This window comes from Vicia villosa, linkage group LG2 (assembly GCF_029867415.1).
Source record: "Vicia villosa cultivar HV-30 ecotype Madison, WI linkage group LG2, Vvil1.0, whole genome shotgun sequence".
In the NCBI taxonomy this organism is placed as follows: Eukaryota; Viridiplantae; Streptophyta; class Magnoliopsida; order Fabales; family Fabaceae; genus Vicia; species Vicia villosa.
The window spans coordinates 92,621,867-92,638,933 of NC_081181.1; the positions used below are offsets into that span (position 1 = coordinate 92,621,867).

General features: G+C 34.1%; 2 protein-coding genes across 4 annotated transcripts; both read right to left on the bottom strand.

Annotated features, from left to right (window-relative positions):
- Nucleotides 1–109: 109 nt before the first annotated feature.
- LOC131651650 (probable apyrase 6) lies at nucleotides 110–8,773 on the bottom strand. Its single transcript, XM_058921319.1, has 8 exons — nucleotides 7,956–8,773; nucleotides 6,913–7,025; nucleotides 6,609–6,716; nucleotides 6,207–6,261; nucleotides 5,458–5,649; nucleotides 5,253–5,350; nucleotides 3,853–4,049; nucleotides 110–808 (listed from the first exon to the last, which is right to left on the bottom strand). Exons 1-8 carry the CDS (start codon nucleotides 8,557–8,559, stop codon nucleotides 538–540), a joined length of 1,638 nt encoding a protein of 545 aa, XP_058777302.1. The 5' UTR covers nucleotides 8,560–8,773; the 3' UTR covers nucleotides 110–537.
- A 2,093-nt stretch (nucleotides 8,774–10,866) lies between these two features.
- Nucleotides 10,867–14,314, bottom strand: LOC131646432 (uncharacterized). 3 transcript variants are annotated; one of them, XM_058916463.1, is made up of 6 exons: nucleotides 14,240–14,314; nucleotides 12,887–13,302; nucleotides 12,124–12,486; nucleotides 11,418–11,939; nucleotides 11,217–11,328; nucleotides 10,867–11,121 (listed from the first exon to the last, which is right to left on the bottom strand). In XM_058916463.1, exons 2-5 carry the CDS (start codon nucleotides 13,224–13,226, stop codon nucleotides 11,219–11,221), a joined length of 1,335 nt encoding a protein of 444 aa, XP_058772446.1. In that variant the 5' UTR covers nucleotides 13,227–13,302; nucleotides 14,240–14,314; the 3' UTR covers nucleotides 10,867–11,121; nucleotides 11,217–11,218. The 3 variants fall into 3 exon arrangements, with proteins under 3 accessions (XP_058772446.1, XP_058772445.1, XP_058772444.1); XM_058916462.1 differs by having other exon boundaries at nucleotides 10,867–11,118; nucleotides 11,217–11,340; XM_058916461.1 differs by having other exon boundaries at nucleotides 11,217–11,340.
- Nucleotides 14,315–17,067: the final 2,753 nt, after the last annotated feature.

A 17,067-nucleotide genomic window follows, 5' to 3' on the forward strand; every position in this document is an offset into this window, starting at 1 on the left:
AGGTTTGTGTGAGTTAAAGGGGAGTAACAAAAATACTAAAAACATACTCACTGCCACAATCATACATGATTAATGAGACTATTAAAATTTTAACAATTGAGAATAAATGTGAGTGAATGTGTTTCTCTTTGCATTTAGCAATTGGCAAATACCAGTTGAGTTTTTTTAATGGTACAAAGCTGGGTACAATTACAAAAGATCACACAACATTGGCATTTTCATTTGAAGGATGCAACATCCAATTCCACCAGGCAATTCCCTGGGCTGACTTGTTCAACTTCTTGCCCTTCTGTTCTTATCTGTAACCAGTATATCATGTTGCGTAACACAAAATTAAACTTACTACTCTACACTAGTTCCCCAATCTTCACATGCTGCATCCAAATCCAATGTTGTACAATCTCAGCTCAACTAGCATGGCCTTGATGGTATGACGCAAGCGGCAATCGAGTTTGAAATGATAAATATTTTCGTCAAAATCACAACATGCAGCCATGTATGTATACCAAGAACCCAGATCTGATCTACTATCAAGCATTACCTAGCAACTCTTGTAGTTATATATCGTCCCTTTTCTAGGTCATAAATTGTCTTCAACTGAGGTTTTCTCCACCTAGATATAGACCATGCTGTAAACAACAATATTATAAATATTCCAACCAGTGTGAGGAGAGTGGGTGATTCATTGCTGAAAATGGCGGCAATCCAGTTATGGTTATGTGGATCTGTATCAGCTGTAGTTTGCAGAATAAAAGCTCCCAATGCCCAGTCGAGCGGAATATTTCTCACCTGATTAGCAACTTTGATCCTGCCCAACAATGATTCTAATCAATTAAGATTCAACAAATAGGGACACAACTAAATTGACTCAAGAAAACCAAAAAACACACAAAAATGGACAAGTGAAAGTGCAGGCACACAAACATGAACCCGGAATGATTGTTACCAAGTGAAGCCGAGGAAAATATAGACTTACAGGTCAAGTACAAAAAAAGGCATCAAGGGATAAGTAGTAATTCCTCTCAATTAACTTATTTTGGATCAATGTTGTGAAATTCAGAGAGTTTATATAAAGATTGGGAGGATGTTGAAAAATTGTAACTCGAGGATTGTAACACAAATTATAAATCCTACTTAATTACAAAACTATGTCTGTATATTTACAAATGTATGAAAAGTCATATAGTTAAGAAAAATAGTCTTTATTCACAATATTAAACTTATCTTAAATTGAATTAGATTAAAAATATTCAAATACAATTTTGTATTTAAGTATATCAATTAATTAAGTTAGAAGTAAACAATACTAAAAGGAGAAAGATAAATACTCCATCCACGGGGCCCATATTAAAACAAAAAAGGAAGTAAACAATGAAAGCAGAAGCTTAATTGAGAATCCAACTAATCAAAACAAAAGAGGGGAAAATATTAAAGAACGCTACGGCCCCTATAGGACATTACTCACTTAAACCATAAATATTTCCTCCAGCAACTAATAACTAAACAAGAGGCGCCGAGGGGCTGCGCAGGAGAGGGAAAACCAAAGAAGGGAGAGGAGGGCGAGTCAAAGGCGGCGGGCGGCACAGGAAACAAAGAAAGGAAGGGGATGGTGCGTCGCAGTTACCCAGTCATAGGTGTATTGTGTTTGTAACTTCCTTAAAGCATCCAGATATGTCTTTTGTTCGGGTACTTGCGCTGAAATAAATATTTTTACAAATTTAAAAAAGTGGAAGGAACAGGTGGTGTCAGGCTGGCAGACTAAACGAGTACTTTCTGCAAAAAAATGGACCTGGGTTCAAAAACCCATCTGCAATGAACTTGCGATCCCACGAGTTGACAGAGATCTTTACAATTTCTCTGCGATCTTCAGGTATTTGATCCTATGCCCATCACAGCGCATAAAGGGATGTTTGGATAGCAGAATCATGCAATCCCACGGGTAAACTCAAAATCTTATCAACATTGTTATGCTTGCATGATATTGCACTACAGAAAAACTAATGGTAACAAAGTCACGTGATTATGTAAGTGTGGAAACTGAATTGAGAATTCCCTATAAGCCATATCGAAGACTAGACCCATCTAGACATCACAAAATTTCTATATTACGAATTCTAAGCAATTTCACAGCGATTGATCTATTTATAGAACAGAGGATAGCTCGAGATTCTGACTAACTTCTGTTAGTTTCATGATTTTAAGGGATTAGTTAGACATAGGGGGATACAGTACAGCAGGTGTATAGAAGTTACAATACAGCAAAGCTAGTCTAAGCCTATCTAGAATGGTTGCAACTAACCTATTGTTAGTTGCACCGTGTTTTTTAATAAATAGAAATTCAGAAACTGAATACTCTCTAATAATCACCATCACTGATTCAACCACAGAAATAACTTTGTTAAGTCAACAGCTATCAAGACAATGGGATCTTCTTTTCATGTTCTTCATTTAGGACGATGGAGATATGGGGGCTCGCCACTGAGGCTTGCAGAAGTGGGTTCCAGATACCAATACTGGCATTTGAGGCCAAAATGACACCAAGCTCCAACAAAGCGTTTGAATTGAATAGCCTTACTATTCCCAATAGAGCTCCTCTTTGGTGAACATCCCCTTCCACCACCTGACCCGGTTGCAATTCATCAACAGAAACCAACAAATCTTTGCCTACATTGTCACAAGCAAGTTGGAAGCGCCTATTACTCTCCCTCAAGCCAGAGACTGCACAACAACCAATAATTGGAAGCGTGGGCGCCTACTACTCTCCCTAAAGCCAGACACCAAAGCTAGCTGCACAAGCAACTTCCTTGAACCCTCTTCTGTTCATCAACTTCCTTTATATGGCTGGGTTTCATAAGACCCGAAGAGAATAGGTAAAAGGTTTCAGTAGAGAGTCAGGGTACTATAGTTTTTTTTTCGGCAGTGAATAGGTGTTCACAGAGGGCTTAGGAAATTTCATATTTAATATATTTTACAAATAAATGAATCCGGTTTCACATTATCAGTGCATTTGGTATCAGTTTGTTTGGTTTAGTAGAAATAGAGAAGAGAGAAAAAGGTGAGAGACAGAGTATATTCCCTGTTGCTTAGTGCGCAGAAAAATGGATAATATACAGATAAGACAGCGGGTCCTGCACCTATCTGTATTCTTTCCACTTCTGAGAAGCAATGCCACAGAGATGGAGCCTCTGTTTTTTGCTTTACCCATTTCTATCCCTGGTTTGCAAATTGCTGGACTTAACTTTGGATATTTTTTGCTTCTTTCTGTTTCCAACTTGTTGGCTTTGTTTAGTTTTAGTCTGAGCAAGTAATGGTTTAATAAGTCTGAGCATGTTATTTTCATCCATAAAATTTGAACCCTAGACCCTGCTTAAGAGATCCAAATCTAGTTTTACTCGGACCAAAGCATGTTGGTTAATTAAATTGGTTTAACAATGTAATAAAATGAAACTAATTGATTGATTAAATCAACTTAAATCAAGTGAGTTTATTAGATAAGTTAAACAAAAATTATTTTCTGTATGAGAAATTAAATTCAAAATAATATAAAACTGTATTTTTTTTATTTCTTACCTCTTTCTCTCTTCTCAAACTTTGTTTCCTATTTCTCTCCCCCACTTTCTTCACATCACAACCAAACATACCCGTAGAGAGGTTAATGTGTCATGCATAGGTACAAGCAAGAAGGGTATCATGTATAAGTAACAACACCAAACTTTAGGAAGATATGGTACTTCATCCTAACTTTGGTGTTTTTGTGTAGGAATGCGACTGAGTGTTCCATGCAAATAAGGCAATAGTATCTATTTTCACACTATATATTCAAATATCTTAAAAGAAAGTACGCAGGAATACCTCTCATCATTCATACCAATCCCAAGACTGTCATGAAGCAGAGCAACAATGTACGCAGAAGAGAAGCAATGTCGAAGTAAATCTTCCTCATCGTGTGAGACATACTTTTTTTTTAGCCTTAACCAATCCTCTCCGCAATATTTTTGCCCAGCAGTCATCAAATTGGAGAGATAAGCCCGTGGCCCCAATCCAAAAAACTAATACAGCACCAAAGAATTAAGAATCAGTGTACAATATGTATTCAATGAACTCAAATATAAGCAAAAATAAGTAAATACAAAGTCAGCTACAAAATCATCTTTTCTGTTTATTTAATTTTCTATGAGAACTTGTATTTGTTGAAGAGTATTTTGAAAATGATAACATAATGTTCAATATGGCAAAGTTAGTTTTTTTTTCAGTGTAACATGGTGATGTTAATTGGAATTTGTTTATATACTCTCTACCAAACACGAATTTTTTTTGCTTGTAAACTGTAATTGAGTAGAAAGGGTGTATTATCAATGTTAGAATTAATTATGAGTGTAGCTATTCTAGAGTGACTGTTAGTATTCCTAGACTAAAGAACTTCCGAGGTTAGTGCATATTCAATAAGCTTCAATGTATTTATTGTAACACTATTTTAAATATATGTAGTATGATCTAACTTGATACACACAAAATTTACAAAATTAATATGGTATCAGAGCAAGGTAGGGTACAAGTGAGTTTAATGATGGATATTAAATTAAATGGACACCCAGGGACATAACCTTATGTCTTACAAAGTGGCAGTCAATCTCTATGCGCTTAGTTCTTTCATGAGAAATCATAACTGATTTTGTTGGTTCAAATGATCAATTAGCTCAATCTATTTGTAACAAGCTTGGTGCATATGACATGTATGCCTGGAGGAGTGTTAGAATAAATTATGAGTGTAGATATTCTAGAGTGATTGTTAGTATTCCTAGACTAAAGAACTTCCTAGGTTAAAGAACTTCCTAGGTTAGATCTTATTCATTATGCTTCAATGTATTATATGAGCATAACACTTTCTTATGGTAATTTGATATATTTTTGTTTAATAATTAAGTCAAATTTTTGAATTATTGATGAATTCATAGTATTGTATAAGTATGTATGACATGTATATAATAATTTTAATAAAAGGTAAACTCGTATGAGTTTACGAGTTGATTCTACGAAGACATGTCGAGTAGTCATAAAATTTCGGGTTTGACAACCTTGGTTGCTAAAGAAATAATAGAGTTGTGGATTATGGTACACTAATATCACTCCAATGCATCTATTTTTAGGGTAACAAAAATGCACAATCATACTAGATAGTAGATAGTAGACGAGAAAACAGCAAATGAAGCTTAAAATATTAACCCCAAATAACTAAAAAGCATAAAAAGAACCTTTGATGTGTGAAAGAAATTTTCTGTAGCCAAAAATTTCCCCTGAAGCTTAGGTATAAAAGTTGATCCTATGTCACAATGCTGATAAGAACACGATTCTGCAAAAGTAAAAATGAAATGACCAACTATTAGACAAAATCAACAATGAGAAAAATCTCAATAAAAGGGAATCTAAGAATACAAAATTAGTAAAAGTGAATACAACCTTTCCCCTTCTGTAATAGGGTCAATGCTGCAGATCTGCACGCCGAAAAGTTTCCCCTTGTTTGAACAGTGTGCTGATTTTGGCTTTCTTCACTATGTGAGCTAGGCGACGACTTCCACGAATCCGCATTATAAGAGTACCCTGCCGGAGTACAAGGATCTATGTGCAATCCATCCTTAATATATTGAGAAGCTGCACTGAGGATAATAAAGAATCAATACCAAATCATTTTAATATCTAAAGAGATCATGTGATTCTGATGCAAGTGCAAGCCTGCAATTAGTGGTTAAAAAAGAGAAGGTTGCCTCCTAGTGAAAAAATTGACAAAATAAATAAATAAACGAGGCATAGCAGAACTAAAGGAGTGCATATAGTCATCAAATACATCAACATATTTTGCCAAAATTATGTAGAAAAAAATTTCTGTTCACTAATTTAGACAGAGAAAGTACTTCACATAAAAGTATAAGAAGAGCACGTCACAATTGTTCACCCCTATAAACTTTGAAAAACTCACCACTGAATAAGAACTATGATACAATGCTTCCATAGTATTTTATCCAGAATAACTTTAATTGCAAATAGAATATTGTTATTTAACTTTTTATATATTTCATGGTAAAAAAATACAATAATTCTTTTTAGAGTTATTTGATGGTTTGAAACTGCAAAGTCAAGCATAAATTATAAGAACAATACAGTACGGTAATTAAGTTCAAAGGTCTCTTGAATTCAGCATGTGTAATTACCCAGGTTTAAATCTCCTGATATAAGTGCTTCTCTCCATGAGTCATGAGCAACATTCTGCAAAATGAATAACAATCAGAAAGTATCAGATACCGGGGAGTCATTACAAATCTAGAACGCATGATCAGCCATTTGACTCGCAAAGAGAATCACATTGGAATAGAAGAAACCAATAAGAACTAATGACCTTATGATATGGATAGGATATTAAAGCAATAAAAGGGTGAACATCACCATTCCAACTTTTAAGTAACAACATCAAAACACATATTTCATAAGTTGTAATTCCTTTCCAGTGGAACGTCTTTGGTAACTTGTGATTAAGAATCCAGTACATCAGTAGACACAAACATGCTAATGAGCCTTAAGAACATACTCAACATAGAAAATAGATTAATAATCACCAGGCCAAAATGAAGCAAGCTGTGGCTGTAAAGGTTGTAAGTGATATTCCCAAATTTAACAGTGCGTGAGAACAAAGGCAGCATTGCTTCTCTTGATACAAAGGTTACCTAAAATAAGAGTAAGGTAGAAATTCATCTGTCATGCTTCCATATATGTATATCTTTATCTAAAACATAGGCTTTAAAATTAAAACTCCTAAAGCAATTGCGCTCAAATTATGAACAATTACGTATTGATATAACTTGGATATAACCAAAATGGAATTTTTTTATCATAGGCAATCAGGAAAAGATGAAGTCTTACCTGAGCAGAAGCACCACCAAGTTCAATAATCCCAGTTGTCTCCGACGGATCTCCTCCAAGAGTTCCCAGTGCATAATTAGCAACAACCCAAGCATACACTCCTTCATCAGAACCTGTAAAACCACAATAGAATAACAAGTTAAAACAAAGTTACATAAACCAGATCACCAATTAACGTAGACAGTGACAGAGCTTAAAATTACTAAAAAATTACTTCAAAATTAGGATGAATGAAGGAGAAAACAAAAGAAGCATCACATTTACGTTATGCTGCTGCTAACGCCAAGAATATTGGCATGACAACAAGCCAAACTATGATTGAAAAAAAATGTGAAAGAGATGATAGACAACTAGGTTCACTACATTGTAAATCCTTGAGGTATCCACAAGCATTCTCTTTCATTATCAATCTTACGCAAATATATTTTCTTTAATCACTTAGTCAAAAAAAACATTCCCTTTGGTCATTCTCCCTCTCTGCCATTTACATTCTTCCTTCTCAAAACTAAAAGGCCACATTCTTCATCAATCTTTAAACCAAGCGCTATTGATATATAATACTACACACATTATTGTAATACTAATATCAATTATCACCTGCCAGCATGAGAATCCTGCTTCTTGCCAAGTAAATTAACAAAGCCCCGCTTCATAAACACCAACAATACACTTAATCCCTCTAGTCTCAAATATAAACAAAAACGTTCCTAGTAATCTTAGTCTCACATATAAACAAATTTAACTTCTTTCACTCTATTAAGTAATATCATTCCTAACATACCTCTCAATTAACCTACGTTTTAGTTTTCAATGAATCTTTAATTCCCATAAAGCAAGTTTAAATGAGTGACACTATTCAAAGTACACCAATTTTTATAGGATTAAGAAGATTTACTCCACTGAACTAAAATTCTTCACAAGTGTAAAATTAGTGACTTTTGCTAATATTCAACATGGAAAGGAGTATTTCAAATGCACAAAAATCTCATTTTCAAATTTTCAAATGCACATAAAGTAAGCAAATTCAACTTCACAAATAGAACCTGTTATAACAGAAGCCCAATCATCACTAAACTTGAATCCAGAAGAACGCAAAACCCTCCTACAAGAATCCATAATATTCTCCTGCACTTCAACATCCAGCATCCTCATCCCAGCCGTAGCCATAAGCCGAATCTCCGTCTCCCTCCATCTCTCTTTAGGGATCCGGCTTTTCGCAAACTCCACCAGCTCCGACAACGAACTCCCCGCTCCATCCGGATCCTCCGCAAACGACGACAAACCCGGATTCACTCTCATCGTAACCACCCCCTTTTTCCCAAAATCCAACGCGTTTTTAACCCTATACTTAAACACATGAACCCTAGTTCCTGTACTCCCACCGTCGACAATTATACTGTACCGGAAACTGGCTCTAGTTCTGGCTCCCGATGAGGAGGAGAAGAAGGTGTAATACGAAAGGATGAGGAGGAACGAGAAGAAGAGAGGGACGATGAACGTGGTCTTGAAACAGAGGCACTTTGAATTGCTGTTGCTGTTGTTGTTGCGAGCGAAGAGATTTGTGGAGCGGATTTGGATCCGTTTCACGGTTGGATCCATTTGGTTTGGATTTGAGCCGACGCGATTGCGAGCATTCAATCGTCGCATCAAATGGAATTCGGAAGATGGAGGAGGAAGGGGGGATTGTTGATCATGTCAAGGGGTGGTGGTGTGGCGGAGATGTGGGCGGCGGTGGTGGCTCTGACCTCTCCCCGAGCGCGGACGGAGGGAGAGAGAGGGAGAGAAATTTGCGGAGTGGGAGAGACAGAATTAATGCGTGTTTGTCATTTTAAATTTGAGTGGTTAAATTGTTTTTAGTAGAAAATTGTAAGTAGCTATTACCCGAGCCATGTATCTTATTTATCAATTTCAAAATGTTGAGTAAATTATTCAAAATCAAGTGTATTAAAAAAATAAAATTTTGAATTATTATATTATTATATATAATAATTAAATGTTATTAACTAGTATTTGATTTGATTGAAGGTACAATCTTCAAAAAAATTGTGTGGAAAAAGAAGTTACCACTACTAATCGTTAGTTGTTTCAGTGGTGATTGGCGATTGATTTTATAGGAAGGACTATGGTTCGATCCCCACAACTGCGATCGGGAGTGGGCTTGACCCACTTGATGTCAGAGTTGACCTCCCGATTATTATATGATATTTATTTTGAGTTTACCAAAAGGAATCACAGAATTATATGAAAGAAAAGCTCTAAGATTTACTATATGATATTTATTTTGAGTTTACCAAAAGGAATCACAGAATTATATGAAAGAAAAGCTCTAAGATTTACGTACTTTTCTCGTACTAATGTTGAAATTTAGAGCTCTAAGATTTACGTACTTTTCTCGTACTAATGTTGAAATTTTTTGATGTGCGCTTAACTTATTAAGTGCAATTGTGAAGGAGCAATTACCAAGTGGTTCAGCAATTACCAAGTGGTTCAGGATGTCTATCTTGAAGTCGTTGAAAGGAAGACGAAAGCCTATTAAAAAGAATAAGCACTCATGAAAGGGAATGACACGTCTTCGTATTTATCAGCATATCATTTTATCTTCATTTAGAAGGAACACACTCCAACCCAATGAAGACCTAACTTCAGTAAAAACATGATCTAGATCATTCCTGCAAAGACAGAAGCAATATCCAACATCTTTTGATCTACCCAATCTGTTGAATTATCTCCTTTTGCTTTCCGAATCATGGTGGGGGCTACCTCCATAGCAACGAACTCTATCAGAAGGACGAACAAGGTCAAATAAGAAACTTAACGCGAGTTCAAACTTAAATCTAACACTTCTTGTCAACGTACGCTGATGCATCATCTACCATCCTAATCAATCAGACGGCTGACTACATGGCATGTCGTGTCCCTCGCAGACAATTTAACTGCTCCTAGTAAATAACGAAAAAAGTGTGTCATTATCAAGTATTCAAATTCATTCCCCCTCTCACATCACTTTGATTCTCTCAGTAACTTAGATGATGGAGTGTTAACTTTGAAAGTCCAACACCACACCACTATACCGCAAGTCAAATGCATCTTTTCAATCAGACGGCTCCCTACATGGCGTGTCGTGTCCCTCGAGGACAATTTACCTGCTCCTAGTAAATAAAGAGAAAAGTGTGTCATTATCAAGTATTCAAATTCATCCCCCTCCCAAATCTCTTTAATTTCAGCACCACACGGAAGTCTAGTGCATCTTTTCACCATCCATCTAACTAAAAACTTTATATTTGATATTACATTCATAATACAAAACATTACAATTGATTTATCAACTTACAAAAAAAAGCAAAAATAAATCCAAGAAAAAATAAAAGCAATGATGAATAAGTTCATCTTCTTCGTGTTACTCTCAACATTTTTTTCGACTTCTCAAACTTCTTTGAATTGATTTCTTTCCCAGAATCTTTTCCAATGTCAGTGTCAAATTGCTTCAAGTAACCTTTCATCAATTCACAACCATGGCACCCAACATCAACTTTTGATGCAATTAATGTTCTTTTATTTTCTTTTAACCAAAAATTAAACATCCTAATGAAACAATTCTCAATCTTGGTTCTAATGTCCCAAATCAAATTGTTTATAGTCAAACCCAAATAAATAAAAATGCCATCTCCTGCAGAAAAAGCAGTGACAGTAAACTCTCCTCTTGTTACTGAATTTGTTTTACCAATGTCTAATATAATCAAACCAAGATGATTATGAACCAAACAAGTAGACCAATGTTAGTCTCCATGTTCAGCTCATTTGATTATTCATGTTCATGGACCTGATTAAAAAATCGAAGCCTACTACTCTAACTGTTTCGGTTCATTGCTACTATTTTGATTATCAAAACTTCAAACTGATTAACAAAAGATACATTTTGAGAATCAAACTGTGACAACACACATTCAGGAACGATTTTGTAATTCCGATACATTATAGTGATACCGCCGACATATTCAAAGACTCAAACAACTGTTTAATCATTTTGTATTTATATATCTCAAAGGATAAACAATTACCAAATAAAACTTATCAGAATTTTGTCATGAAGAGTATATACAAAACATCATCTTAAAATGCAGGGTAGCACAAATGTCCACGGCAGCTTTGCAGGACTTGTTCTTGTAATGCATTCTAGTCCCCTAAAATTCTTGCTACAGCCAAACACTTCTGCACAAGAAACACAAGGTTGATCTCTCATTAATGATTGCATATAGTTTTTTGCATAACTGATTATAGATGATGAGATTAAAGTAGCATCTTACCTCTAATTTTCACCAGGTCCTTGCATGACAGAACATTGATTCCCTATACGAACTTCACGTCTCAGTTGAGTTAAGCGTAGTCTTTTTACAGGTAGATTTTCTTTTTGCACCTCTGAATTTGTTTCTGATATACATTAAGTTGTCACATGGAGATGTATTTGATACTGATAAATGAATGAATAATTTGTATATTTATCTTACCTAGTACATAATTCTTTGATTTTTGTTGCTTATACTTCAACGCCCTTAGCTCTTTTATACGATCTGCTCTATGCCGGCGCGAAATAACACGGTGATATTCCTTGAGCTGCACATGATTCATGTACAACATTGGCCCAAAATTTGGATCATATAGCTGAAATGTGTAATTTGGTAATCCTGTGAACAAAAGTACATTGTTTGGCACCGGAAGTCTGTTTGGAATATATTGAAGAGATTCGCATCTGAGCTCTGACGATTCATTTGATCCATGATGTGCGCGGAGTTTATTTACACTAAAGTTTGTTTCTAAATCCTCAGTACAGCCAGAAGTTTGAGGAAGCTCTTGTCGACAACTGATTAGATCTTTATGTTTTGGCAAAATTGCACCATCTTGCAATCTTGTACCTGCAGAACTTCTTACGCACTCCGTCCTTAACTGTTTCTTGGGTTTTTTAGTCTTGAATGACCTTAATCGCTTTGCATCATGTTGACATTCCTTGTGATTTTCACTATCCCGCATCACTGTAGAAAAATAATGAATGTTTACGTATAGATTGTAGTCTGCTAAATGTTGTTGATGTTAAATCGCCTAGAATATATCAATCTTACACTTACTAGCTAGACAAGTAGTAGAATTAGAATTAGAATCATATAAATGTTGATGTACAAGTGCTCGATAATGACTAAAACAGTAAGTGTTATTCACCTCTATCTCTGTTAGAATGTTGACTTATGCACATATGTTCCTCTGTCCCTTCTTTCACCGCTGCGTTGTTTTTGGAACGAGCTTGGTGTTTCATCTGACTTAGTCGCAGTATCTTTCCTTGTCGCTGGTAGTTTCTCAGTCCAGTGATTGTTTGTGATGATGACAAATCATTCTTGCTTTTACATCTAGCTTGATGCTTTATTTCGCTCAGGCGCACTGTTTTTCCTTGTAAAGGTTTGCATTGGTTAACCTCATCCGTATCTTGATCAGATATAAGATATTTAGATCTAGCTTGCTTCCGTATTTGAGTTAATCGGGTTCCTGATGACGATCTATCAAGTAGTTCTTGAGAGCACGTGTGATCTATAAACAGAAGAATAGCAGTTATAGTAATCAAATTGTTCTCACATTGAGACTATGAAGTCTGAAGTGCATAGAATGCATGTGCAAACTAAATAAAGATAGTATCATCGGTGTTATCCTCAGATTGCAAAAAATAGCAGTTTGTTCAAATTTTGTTGTGCTACATAGCTTTAGAGTTACTATAGCCTATAGCTGCTATTTGACAAGACTTTATTCCGAATAGCGTATCGCAAAACAACAACTATAAGTTCAAATTCTGTTATACTATAGCTGCTATTTGATAACACTGGTTACACCGCTAGCATATTCTTGAGACGTGTAATCAACTAGTTTGCTAGATAAACCTTAACAGAGGAAAATGGACATTGTAGTAATCAGTTATATGAAGTCGATCACAAACCTTGATTTTGGTTGTTTGTTGTATGTGTGCTAGGCCCGCTATCCTCAGATTGTGCTGCTAATATCTCAGCAGATTGTGCTAGAATCAACAAGTGATCAACGGATCCATCAGAAGTCTTTGCTCGAGGTACCAGCTCTTCATGTTTATCAGTTTCCATATTATGGTTATCTACATGCTTCTCTCGGTATTGGCTATAGTGATTTTCTATTAACTCGCACTGCAAATCGGGCTCTTCCTCCAGCTCTTGAGCAGTTACATTTAGATCAAAGTTGTTATGAAGATTATTACAGCTCTTTTCTTGTTGGCCATGCTTAGGCTGCTCACTTTGCATAATTGTCATCTTCCAACAATTTGAGTGTTAATGAGACTCAAAGAAACGAGAATAGTAGATGCTACAACATTGAGCGATAATGTTTCTACACGAAACAAAAAATGCTTAGTAAATACAAAACAAATACAAACTCAAATACCATAAACTCATACGATTCAAAATTTACACGAATGAGTTTTTGAGTAAGCTAATTTGAATTTTGATAACAAAAACCATAAACACATACGATTCTACGACTTCACTCTAGAGTTTCAAAACAATAATTTTACTTATTTAATCTAATGACTCATGAGAGATTAAACTATAATAATCAGTTCATCTCACTTCTTACTTTTCACTCTCAACCCCCAAACCCGAACATGAACCCAAACCTAGTCAAAGCGAATTTTCCCCGTCAAACTCGAGGCAGGTTCAGGTGGGTCTCCACCGGTTCGAGTTATGTCACATGCGAATTTTACTTCGCATGTGCTGGTATCCAACATCAATACAACATTGTTCGAGTACTGTTAAGTTAGATCACTTTCATACTTTCAAAAAATTGCCGATTTCTAAGTACTAGTTTTTCCAGAGATGGCTCAACCAAAAGAAAAATGATGTGCATGTATTGAGAAAAGGAAAATTCAAACATAGCATTGTTTGTTACAGAACCAGCCACACAGTCACATGGTAACAGAACAGCTAAAAGGATAAAACCGAATCCAAGGGAAAAAAACAGTTTAAGGGTACCTGAAAAATGGGTTTCAAACATTGCACAAAAATTAAAGTATAAAGCTCCATCAAACACATTAATAATGGATAATACTAAAAAAAAGTTGCATTCAAAGCAAGCAAGAATAGCTGAGAAGCTTTCAACATCATTCAGGTATAAGTAAAAAAATGGCACAGTTCTGCAAAACAGTGAAAAGATTCATGTGGGGACCAAAAATAAATTCAAAAAAAAAAAAAAGCAAACTTTTTTGGATAGAAATGATAGCATGAAAAATGACTGAAAAATCTAGAGGATATTACAGAGAAACAGTTACCATATAAGTTGAAAATGGTTTGTTTTTTGCTTTGTGTTGTTGAGGTAGAAAAATGGAATGGAGTAGAGAAATGAGAAAGAGAAAGAAGAGAAAGATAGTGAAGAGTAATATAAATAAAATGAATAAATGTATTTAATATAAAAATAATAAAAAAGAGAGAATATAATATAATAACCCTAAACGGAGACTCCGAGGAATCAAAAAGGGAAGTGGGGCATGGTTTAAGGAATGTCTTCTCTTTATGCTACGACTACTGGACTACCATACAGTAAAATAAAATACTGTTTATTTTAGAAGAAGGAGTTTATTTATAAAATGCATGTTATTTTAAATATATTTTTGTTTTTTTAATAGTTGATTTAAATTATATGATTTTTATTAAATTAAGTTCAAAATAATTTTTTATTTTTAACTTAAAGTTAGAAATAGTAATTTAAAAAAATATTTTTTTTAAAAGCAATCAAATATATTAAAATCTATTATTTAATGTTTTTTTTGACCAAATTATTTAATGTTTTTTATAAACAGTATGTGTGAAGAAAAATTTTGAGGATGTTTTTTAAGACTCATTAATTTTTTTTATGCAAGAGTATATGTTCCAGAGGCCGAACGTTTTTTTTTTTTTAAATTTATATTTTCAAATTTCCAACGTTTTTTAAATCTATATTTTCAAATTTTCTTAATCATGATTTATGATATGGATAGCTAATAAAAGATTTGTTGGTCAAAGCCTAACCACTGAAGAAGTGATTCTTTGAAGGTGCAGTTACCGTGCATAGATAAAAATCTATGCACCATGCATAGATTATTATGGACCTTTGGATCATTGAATCAAATTTTAGACATCAATTATTATTACTCAATACTCACCACTCAATACTCAATACTTAATACTCAATACTGGATTAAAAACATGATCCAATACTTATGTAGGCTTATGCATGGTGCATAAGTAAAATCTTTATGCATATTAGCCAAAGTCATTCTTTGATAAACTCTTTTAAACTAAAATGTTAGACTTTTTGTTTTTGAAAGTAATAACTCTTAGAAATTTAAAAAAATTTAAAAAAATTAATGTTCACATTTTATCTTTAAAATAGGAAAACATTACAATCAAAGGGTACAGGCGTATAGTCGTATAGGATATGCAAAGGTGAGGAGAAAAGATTTATTAGAAAAAAGCTAAATATGCTAAAAATTGACGATAAAAAATACTAGAAAAAGGAAGATACTTTGACAAAAACAATAAAAAATTAAAGAAAAAAATGTCAAAGAAAAACATAAATTACCAAATAAATTGTAAGTGGAAAAAGAAAAGAGAAATTTTGAAGCAACATAGATAAACATGAATTTATGTTCTCTTATATTTAAAGACACTTCTACTTTAATTAATATATAAAAAGTAATTACAACTAAACTTCCTTAATTATCCTAATAAAAATCAATTTAAGATAGTTTTACATACCCCTAAAAGTAATTATACACTTAAACCTATTTAATTGCAACAGCCTAATTAATTTAAACCTTTTATTGGAATATGAAAAACATTGCAACACGTTTTTGTCTGCTCAATGCATTGGAACCTTCAGTTTTGAAAAACACTAAACTCATTCAATTTCTTTCCTCCATTTATAAAGTCATACTCTTCAAGGAACATGCCATCACTATTCTTCGTTTTATTCTGTTCACTTCTGAGGTTTATTTTCTTCCTCCTTCCCCCCATTTTCCCGTCTTCCTCTCTTCCAATCAATACTTTTTTGTTCCTTCTGTTGTTAGACTACTATATGTCATGAAGCTGATATTTTTTTTTCCTTCCATGTTGTTACTAAACAGATTATAAGCCAAAATTTTAGCGTCGTTAAGGACATTAACGATTCAAAGGAAACATGGAGATTGGCCTTTCGAGTTGTTGATTTATGGAGTGTTATCAACAGCAAGGGTTTGGAGCATTTGGAGATGGTTATAATGGACGTATCGGTAATATTTCGTATTGTTTCAAATCGTTTTGTATGATAGTATATTTTTCAGTTCTGATGTTGTCATTTTTTTATCATCAGGCCGATAGGATACAAGTTTTGATTCGTGCTGATCATACACCAAATGAAAAGAACGAATTCATGAAAACATGACTTACATAATCAACAATGGAACTGTTTATGATAATGATTTCCAGTGAAAGCTTTGTGATCATGACAAGAAGTTTGTGTTTATTGGTGGTACGACTCTGAAGGAAGTTGATATTCAGAATCTTCCTCCGAAAAGCTACTATTTCAAAGACTTTTCTGATATACTTGCAGGCAAATGTCAACATAATAGACTTGAAGGTAAATAGATTCTGCTTTTTATTTTCTTGCAACTCAAATCTATTATATTTCAAAAATTTATTTTTTACTCTGTTTGTATATATTATTGGTGTTGTTCAAGAGATCAACACTGTTCATTATAACAACCCTGGAAAAAAGTCTTTTGTTTCCCTCAATGTTAAAGACCGGAAGTAATTTATTTGATTTCAACTTTCTCCTATATAAGTAGACGATTTATAGTAATTTCAATCTATCATATTGATTTTTATATATTTGTTTCTACAAAGGTAACATCCTTAACTGCACGTTATGGGAGACCTACAGAACAACTTTTTTGGATTTCTACCATGATGAAAAAAAAAACAGTGGTGCTATTGTAATTGTACTAACTCATGCAATGATAAAGGATTCACAAGGTGTGTACTTTCAATATCCTCTCATTAATTTGTGATCTCTGTCTGAAGTTTCATTTAATGTTTTATTTTTTATCTATTTCAGTCTCAAATGGATGGAGTGGATCTAAAT

Bases quoted from the DNA above. Each gene is read 5' to 3' on its own strand.
- LOC131651650 (XM_058921319.1), bottom strand. From the start codon at position 8,559: ATGCGACGATTGAATGCTCGCAATCGCGTCGGCTCAAATCCAAACCAA. The intron at 6,717-6,912 runs GTAAGACTTCAT...CTCTTATTTTAG, and splicing joins TTGGTGGTGCTTCTGCTCAG to GTAACCTTTGTATCAAGAGA. The intron at 6,262-6,608 runs GTGATTATTAAT...TTCATTTTGCAG, and splicing joins GCTTGCTTCATTTTGGCCTG to AATGTTGCTCATGACTCATG.
- LOC131646432 (XM_058916462.1), bottom strand. From the start codon at position 13,226: ATGACAATTATGCAAAGTGAGCAGCCTAAGCATGGCCAACAAGAAAAG. The intron at 11,940-12,123 runs GTGAATAACACT...ATTTTTCTACAG, and splicing joins ACATTCTAACAGAGATAGAG to TGATGCGGGATAGTGAAAAT. The intron at 11,341-11,417 runs GTAAGATAAATA...AATGTATATCAG, and splicing joins ATCAAAGAATTATGTACTAG to AAACAAATTCAGAGGTGCAA.